The sequence below is a fragment of the Clarias gariepinus genome, chromosome 3 (assembly GCF_024256425.1).
Source record: "Clarias gariepinus isolate MV-2021 ecotype Netherlands chromosome 3, CGAR_prim_01v2, whole genome shotgun sequence".
Lineage (NCBI taxonomy): Eukaryota > Metazoa > Chordata > Actinopteri > Siluriformes > Clariidae > Clarias > Clarias gariepinus.
Window position 1 is genome coordinate 452,501 of NC_071102.1, and position 9,161 is coordinate 461,661.

Consider the following 9,161-nt stretch of genomic DNA (forward strand, 5'->3'; position numbering starts at 1 on the left):
AAGTTCTATTTTAGTTCTATTTTAGTTCTATTTTTCCTAGATCAATTACATTTTTCTATTTAATTTTTCTATCGTATTTCTTTTATTCATATTTATTTCTTATTATAAGCTTTAATTCTCTTTTTAAGGTCACCGGCGGTCGTATAAGCATTTCACTACATTTTGTACTGTGTGTGACTGTGTATGTGACAAATAAAATTTGAATTTGAAAAACACTATCTATACGCTTCACCAGAACTTTAAATGAAAAAACACAAACATGTACACACACATTTATTACACACTGAAGCATAATGAGTTCAGGAGCAGATCATAAACCAATCCAATGAAATGTTCATGACATTGCTGGTATTTGTGTAGTATTAACATGTCGAGACTGTTTAAACTAAAGTATGTCATTATTTTTCTATTAGTTATAATAATGATAATCATCATAAATGTGGATTTTTTCCTTCAGCATGACGTTCAGTTGCCTAAAACGTATAAGGAGAAGGAGGCGTTTAGGCAGCTGATCAGAGACGGTGAGAACGTCCACATCGCACAACCAGTCGTCTTTATCTCTCCCCGTTATCTGTCCTCCTTTTTATTTTAGGTGAAATTAGTGAGACGTCCCTGTGACCCTGTGCGTGATTTATTTCTCTCTCAGGGATTCGCAAGAATGAAAACGGGACTCCAGAGGAAGAGGAGAACTTTGATGAAGCCATAAAGAACGCTAACACGGCTTTAAACCCTACGAAGGTGTTTGTGTATATATATATATACATACACACACACACACACACACACACACACACACACATCATCTCAGATTTTCACATGTCATTTGTTTACTTGGTGTGTGTGTGTGTGCTCAGATCTGCAGTGGTGTGGAGGAGATCTTCAGTTCTGAACAGTGTGAGAACATCACCTCTCAGGTCAGACACTCTGTTGTTCTAATCACAGACCAGATGTGTGAGAACCACTGCCGGGAACATCTGTATGACCAGATGTGCATGATGCGTGTGTGTGTGTGTGTGTGTGTGTGTGTGTGTGTGTGTGTGTGAACAGACTCCGGCGTTTTGGGTGATGGCTCGAGGTGTGAGGGATTTTGTGCAGAATGAGGGGAACGGGAAACTCCCCCTGCGCGGCACCGTCCCTGATATGATCTCTGACTCGGACAAGTTCATCAGCCTGCAGAATGTGTACACACACACACACACACACGTATATAAAAATATATACACACGCACACAAATATAAACATATACACACACAAATACACTTACAGTGAGGTTAATAAGTATTTGATCCCCCTGTGATTTTGTAAGTTCTCTTACTTATAAATCATGGAGGGTCTACAGTTTTCAGCGGAGGTGTATTTCCACTGTGAGAGACAGAATCTAAAAATAAATCACATTGTATGATTTTTTTTACAATTTATTTGTGAATTACTGTGTCCAATAAGTATTTGATCACTTGCTTATCAGACAGATTTCTGACCCTCACAGACCTGATATTTTGCTTTTAAATAGTCCATATGTTCTTACGGAGTCACTCCTTGGTTTTCCTGGCTGTGTGCTTTGGGTCATTGTCCTGTTAGAAGACCCAGCCACGACCCATCTTTAATGCTCTGACTGAGGGAAGGAGGTTTTTGCCCAATATGTCACAATACATGGCCCCGTTCATCCTCTCCTTAATACAGTGCAGTCATCCCGTCCCCTGTGCAGATAAACACCCCCAGAGCGTGATGCTTCCAGCCCCATGCTTCACTGTAGGTATGGTATTATTGGGATGATACTCATCGTTCTTCTTCCTCCAAAAAAAGTTCTACTTTGGTCTCATCTGACCACAGGACTTTCTCCCATGACTCTTCTGGATCATCCAGATGGTCCCTGGCAAACTTCAGACGGGCCTGGACATGGGCTGACTTAAGCAGGGGAACCTTCCATGCGATGCAGGATTTTAAACCATGACGTCTTAGTGTATTACTGACGGTAGCCTTGGAAACGATGGTCCCAGCTCTCTTCACGGCATTGACCAGCTCCTCCCGTGTAGTTCTGGGCTGATTCTTCACTATTCTCAGCATCATTGATACCCCATGTATCTACTTAGACTTTGGCTGATTGTGGGGTGCACAGGTGTCTTTATGACAGATAACGACCTCAAACAGGTGCTACTAATTTAGAATCATGAGCAGAGTGTAGCTGGACTATTTAAAAGCACAATAACAGGTCTTTAAGGGTCAGAAATCTGTCTGATAAGCAAGTGATCAAATACTTATTAAACACAGTAATTCACAAATAAATTGTTCAAAAATCATACAATGTGATTTCCAGATTTTTCTTTTTAGATTCCGTCTCTCACAGTGGAAATACACCTCCGCTGAAAACTGTAGACCCTCCATGATTTATAAGTAAGAGAACTTACACAATCACAGGGGGATCAAATACTTACTGACCTCACTGTATATACATATACACACACACACACACACACACACACACACACACACACACATATATATATGCACACACACAGATAAATGCACACAAACTTGATTAAATGTGTTAATTGTGTGTGTGTGTGTGTGTGTGTAGTTACAGGGAGAAGGCATTGCAGGATGCTGCTGTTGTGACTAAACACATTGAGTCTCATCTTCAGGCTGTTGGGAAGGTACACACATACACACACACACACACACACACACACACACACACACACACACACACAGATAGTATAGAGTGAGTGTGTGTGTGCGCGCGTGTGTTACGTAAATGATTATTAATATTATGTGATACCGTTTTCTCTCTGATGTTTTTTCTCTCGTCACTCTGAAGCCTGTAGAGAGCATCTCTGAGCAGGACATCAAACTCTTCTGTGAGTCTCTCACACACACACACACTCTCTCACACACACACACACACTAATACACACACACACACACACACACACACACACACACAATCACTAATATACACGCACAATCACTAATACACACACACACACACACACACACACAATCACTAATATACACGCACAATCACTAATACTAATACACACACAACTCGACACACACCACTGACACACACTAACACATATACACACACAACCCGACACACTAATACACACACACACAACCCGACACACTAATACACACACACACAACCCGACACACTAATACACACACACACAACCCGACACACTAATACACACACACACAACCCGACACACTAATACACACACACACAACCCGACACACTAATACACATACACACAACCCGACACACTAATACACACACACACAACAGACACACACACATTCGACACACACCCCGAAACACACTAATACACACACACACACACCACCGACACACCCTGACACACACTAACACACCCCCAACACACACTAATACACACACACAACCCGACGCACCAACACACACACACAACACGCACACACACCCGACACACAACACGCACACACACCCGACACACAACACGCACACACACCCGACACACAACACGCACACACAGATACACATCAAGCATGTGAGGAAAGAGATACTCTGAGTGTGTTGATGTAATTTTCACAGTATGAGTATTGTGTTTGTGTGTGTGTGTGTGTGTTTCAATTCAATTTTATTTGTATAGCGCTTTTAACAATTTGCATCATCACAAAGCAGCTTTACAGAATCAAAAGAATTAATGTTAGTATGAAATGTGAATGTGTATGAATCAAAATGATCAGATCGTCCCTGATGAACGAGTCGAGGGTGACGGTGCTGAGGGAAAAACTCCCTGAGATGGTAATAGGAAGGAACCTTGAGAGGAACCAGACTCAACAGGGAACCCATCCTCATCTGGGTGATAACAGATAGCAGGGATTGATCTGCATAATAATATGTGAGACTGGAAGTTCAATATAAGAGGAGATGTGTAAGATTAAAGTCCAGTTTGTTCCTGGAGGTTCAGGTAGACTGTGAGAAATTCCAGTCCTAAACTATTGAGCGACAGAAGTCACAGGTCCTCAGAGAACAGCTGTTTGCATCAGTCGAGGACAGGACCACCTTCATGGAAAAGTGGAACCAACCCCAGTCACCACACGCATTCCAGGCAGACCACACGGGGGCATCCATGTGATTCAATTCAATTCAATTCAATTCAATTTTATTTGTATAGCGCTTTTAGCAATTTTCAATGCCGCAAAGCAGCTTTACATAGTCAAAAGAATTATTTAAGTTTGTATGAAATGTAAATTTGTATGAATCAAAATGGTCAGTTTGTCCCTGGTGAGCAAGCCGAGGGCGACAGTGGCAAGGAAAAACTCCCTGAGATGGTAATAGGAAGAAACCTTGAGAGGAACCAGACTCAACAGGGAACCCATCCTCATCTGGGTGAAACAGAAAGCAGTAAATGATCTGCATTTATACAGTGTGTAGGGTGGGAGGCAGTTCAGCTATAATAGCTGATGTTAATTGATGTTAATATAGAGTCCAGTTAGTTATTGAAGACCCAGGTAGACTTGTAAGAAGTTCCAGTCATGAACTATCGAACTGTCAAGTCCCCAGAGAAACAGTTGCCAACACCAGTCAAGGCCAGAACCATTTTCTAGGTAGAGAGAATCATTCCCAGACACCAGACGCATCCCAGAGAGACACACGGGGCATCCATGTGACGAGATCTTCAGCCAGAAGCGGGGCACCAGGATGGGTCAGACAGGTCCGGAGGGCAGAGGGAGTCTGGATCACTGGCAGCTCAGGAACGACATGTGTAGCTCGACAGAGAGAGAGAAAGAGTGAAAGGGGGAGACAGGAGGAGAGAGGAAAAAGAAAGAGGGGGGGAAAGAGAAGAAGAGGAGAGATAACAGTTAGGTATGGTCACAGTCAAACAATGTATAATGTGAATGTATATTTAGTGCAGAGTGCAGGCAGAGACTTCGGCAGAACTAACTATGACATCATAACTAAAAAGGGAGGAGCCATAAGGAAACACAGACATGAGGGGGAACTGACATGTAAAGCAACCAATCACCTCACCGTCAGCAAACCTGAGTGATCAATGAGAGTGAGGAAGACAGCATCCAAACATACCAGTTCACCATAATACTCTACGTCCATGAGTCCCCCAGATCTGCTCCTTTACCTAAGGCTAATCTATTTATAAAAATGCTTGGCTAAATAAATAGGTTTTTAGCCTGGACTTAAACACTGAGACTGTGTCTGAGTCCCGAACACTATTTGGAAGACTATTCCATAACTTTGGGGCTTTGTAAGAAAAAGCTCTGCCCCCAGCTGTATTTTTCATAATACGCGGTACTGACAAGCAGCCTGCATCCTTTGATCGAAGTAGGCGTGGCGGATCGTAAGACACTAGCAGTTCGCTCAGATACTGCGGCGCGAGACCATTTAATGCTTTATACGTCAAGAGTAGTATTTTAAAATCGATGCGAAATTTCACAGGGAGCCAATGCAGTGAAGATAAGATAGGGGTGATGTGCTCATATCTTCTGGTTCTAGTGAGGACTCTCGCCGCTGCATTCTGGACTAGCTGAAGCTTGTTTAAGCAAATTGTTTAAGCACCAGACAGTAAGGCGTTACAATAGTCCAAACTAGAGGTGATAAAAGCATTAACTAGTTTTTCTGCATCATTTAGTGACAATATATTTCTTATTTTGGCAATATTTCTGAGGTGAAAGAATGCTATCCTGGTAATATGAGCTTCAAATGAAAGGCTGGAATCTATAATCACACAGAAGTCTTTCACTGTTGCACTTGATGGAACAGAAAGGCCATTTAAAATCAAAGTGTGATCAGAAAGCTTACTTCTAGTTGCTTGTGGTCCTATGACCAGAACTTCTGTCTTATCTGGATTAAGCAGAAGAAAATTAATTAACATCCAATCTCTTATGTCCTGCACACATTGCTCAACTTTAGTAAACTGGTTTTTCTCATCTGGTTTTGCTGAAATGTATACTTGTGTGTTGTCAGCATAATAGTAAAAACTATTACCATGTTTACGAATTATGTTGCCTAGAGGAAGCATGTAAAGGGAAAAAAGCAGTGGGCCTAAAACAGAACCCTGTGGAACACCAAACTCAACTTGAGAACATGAGGAAAGGTCACCATCTAAATCTAAACTGATAACGATCAGTCAAATAGGATCTGAGCCATAAAAGGGCCGTTCCCTTAATTCCTACTACATTTTCTAATCTGTGAAGAAGAATAGTGTGATCAATGGTGTCAAAAGCTGCACTGAGGTCGAGTAACACAAATATAGTTACACAACCCTGATCAGAGGCCACTAGGAGGTCATTTACTACTTTAACGAGTGCTGTCTCTGTGCTGTGATGAGGCCTAAATCCTGACTGATACAGTTCATGTATGCTATTCCTATGTAGATATGACCATAGCTGCTGAGATACTACCTTTCCAGAATTTTAGAGATAAAGGGTCTCCGAGTGGCGCAGTAGTACAGCGCTCGCCCTATCATCCGGAGATCGCTGGTTCGAACCCCGGGTGATGCTGTTTTCCTCTCACAGCCAGGGGTCTAGAGAGAGCTGATTGGCCGAGCTCTCTCAGGGGGGAGGGATGAGAGGTACTTGCGCTCCCACATTAATCACGGCTTTACAGCCAATCAGGGGCGTCTGTGAGCTCGCACACGCGGAAGGAGCGGCTAGCGCTTTTCTCCGAGTGTGTTACTCCGCCCCTAACGGTGCGTGAGCGAGCAGTTCGAAAAGATGCGGTCGGCTGACGTCACGCGGTTCGGAGGAAACACGGGATAGTCTTCGCCCTCCCGACTGAGTGGTAGCCTTAATGTGGAGCCCCCTAGTGACGGGGAGGAATTGGCCACGACTAAATTAGGGAGAAAATTGGACCCTAAAAAAAAAAAAAGAGATAAAGGGGAGGTTTGATATCGGCCTGTAATTGGAAAGCTGACAGGGGTCAAGGTCAGGTTTTTTGATTAGTGGTTTAATAACTGCTAATTTAAGGGATTTAGGAACATACCCACTGCTGAGTGAACAGTTAATTACTTTTAACAGGGGTTCTGTTATTGCTGGAACTATCTGCTTGAGAAAATGTGTCAGTAACGGATCTAATTCACAGGTTGACGATTTTGAAGAGGAGATGAGTGAAATTAGTTCACTCGCTTCAAGGGGAGTAAAGTATTCTAGGTTCTAATGTGATGTGATTAATTTATCATCTGTATCACTTAAATTGTCTGGTTTTAAAGCCTGAATTTTTTGCCTAATATTTATGATTTTGTTATTGGAAAAAAATGAAATCCTCACTACTGTATGTTGTTGTTGTGGAGATTTCTGCAGTGGTCTTGTTTTTAGTTAATTTAGCTACGGTATTAAATAAAAATCTAGGATTATTTTTGTTATTTTCTATAAGAGTGGAGAGATACATTGACCTAGCAGCACTGAGAGCTCTTCTATAGTTCAGGATGCTCTCCTTCCATGCTATTTGAAATACTAACAATTTAGTTTGATGTCATTTACGTTCTAATTTCCGAGCGGTTTGTTTTAGAGTGCGTGTGTGATTGTTATACCAAGGAGCGAGTTTCTTATCTATAATAATTTTTCTTTTAACTGGAGCTACATTATCTAAGCTATGACGAAGTGTTGACTCTAAATATTCAGTCGCTTGATCGAGTTCTGTGGAGTCAGATGGCGATCCAATCAGAGTTGATAACTCAGGGACATTATCGATAAAGCTCTGTGTGGTATTTGATGTGAATGTACGTTTAAGGCGGTAGTGCGGTGCTGTGCGTACATTATTACTATGAGACACTTTAATCGAGACAAGACAGTGATCTGAGATAACTTCAGACTGTGGAATTGTAATTATGTTTCTTATACTTAATCCGATGGATAATATTAAGTCCTGTGTGTGTGTGTGTGTGTGTGTGTGTGTGTGTGTGTGTGCGCACACAGGTGTAACTAACTGTGGTGTGTGTGCAGGTAAGAACGCAGCGTTCCTGCGGGTTATCCACTGCAGATCTCTCTCTGAGGAATACAGCGTCAAAACTATTAACAAGGATGAGATTAGTGAGTCTTTCTCTCTCACACACTCTCTTTCTCACACACACACACACACACACACACACACACACACACACACACACACACACACACAGGGGCTGTATTTGTTTAAAGTGTTCTTGGTTTTATTGAGCATAAAGTTACACATATCATTTGGACACACTTTCAGTGCAGCACTGTAGAATGTGTGTGTGTGTGTGTGTGTGTGTGTTCTCTTAGCTTCCTGTATGGATAATCCAGACAGCGAGTTGGTTCTGTATCTCATGCTACGTTCTGTGGATCGTTTCTACCAGCAGCACTCCAGATACCCAGGTACCATCAGAACCATCAGAACCAGTAAACCCCGTCAAACCATTACTGCTAAACACCATCAGAAACTAGTGTAGTTATTGTGCATTATTTCTGTAGTGGTGACTGATAGATTAACATGTGTGTGTGTGTGTCAGGTGTGTATAATTACCAGGTGGAGGAGGACATCAGCAGGTTGAAGGTGTGTGTAAACAGTCTGCTGCAGGAGAACTCGCTCAATGTCAACGTTAAAGACGACTACATCCACGAGTTGTGAGTGAACGCCAGCGTGATGTCACTTCCTCCCTACACATCTGTTCTTATTTATTTATATTCTTTATTGACAATGTTACTATTAATATTGGTACAAAGTGTTTGCATGAAGATTTATAAATATATAAATTATACTTATTTCTCATTTAATCTGTTTTTAAATTTGTGTGTGTGTGTTTTAGTTGTCGTTATGGAGCTGCAGAGCCACACACCGTTGCGGCATTACTGGGAGGTGGGTATACACACACACACACACACACACACACAAACACACACACACACCCCCTTTGTGTCTGACGTGTCCTCGTTTACTTTCTACAGGAGCTGCAGCTCAGGAAGCCATCAAACTCATCACACACCAGTTTGTGCCGTTTAATAACACGTTCATCTACAACGCCATGGCTCAGACATCAGCCACCTTCCAGCTCTGAGTTACTGTAAATCTCTGTGTGTGTGTGTGTGTTTTATTCAGCATGGTTAAGTCAGTACTGTGTTCTTAATGTTACTGTTTACCAATAATCACTTCATCAGTAATAAACACTGACTGTAATAAATAATCACTGCTGTGTTTCTCTGA

At 42.0% G+C, this 9,161-nt stretch overlaps 1 protein-coding gene across 1 annotated transcript in view; it reads left to right on the top strand.

The window, feature by feature from the left end:
• Positions 1 to 9,161, top strand: part of nae1 (nedd8 activating enzyme E1 subunit 1) — a 20,199-nt gene extending 11,038 nt beyond the window's left edge. The window contains exons 10-20 of the mRNA XM_053492640.1: positions 458 to 521; positions 647 to 738; positions 855 to 914; positions 1,048 to 1,181; positions 2,577 to 2,652; positions 2,817 to 2,856; positions 7,943 to 8,029; positions 8,243 to 8,335; positions 8,470 to 8,584; positions 8,767 to 8,816; positions 8,906 to 9,161. Of these exons, the coding sequence (XP_053348615.1) occupies positions 458 to 521; positions 647 to 738; positions 855 to 914; positions 1,048 to 1,181; positions 2,577 to 2,652; positions 2,817 to 2,856; positions 7,943 to 8,029; positions 8,243 to 8,335; positions 8,470 to 8,584; positions 8,767 to 8,816; positions 8,906 to 9,015 (921 nt within the window). The 3' untranslated portion in view covers positions 9,016 to 9,161. The remainder of the gene's footprint in view (positions 1 to 457; positions 522 to 646; positions 739 to 854; positions 915 to 1,047; positions 1,182 to 2,576; positions 2,653 to 2,816; positions 2,857 to 7,942; positions 8,030 to 8,242; positions 8,336 to 8,469; positions 8,585 to 8,766; positions 8,817 to 8,905) is intronic.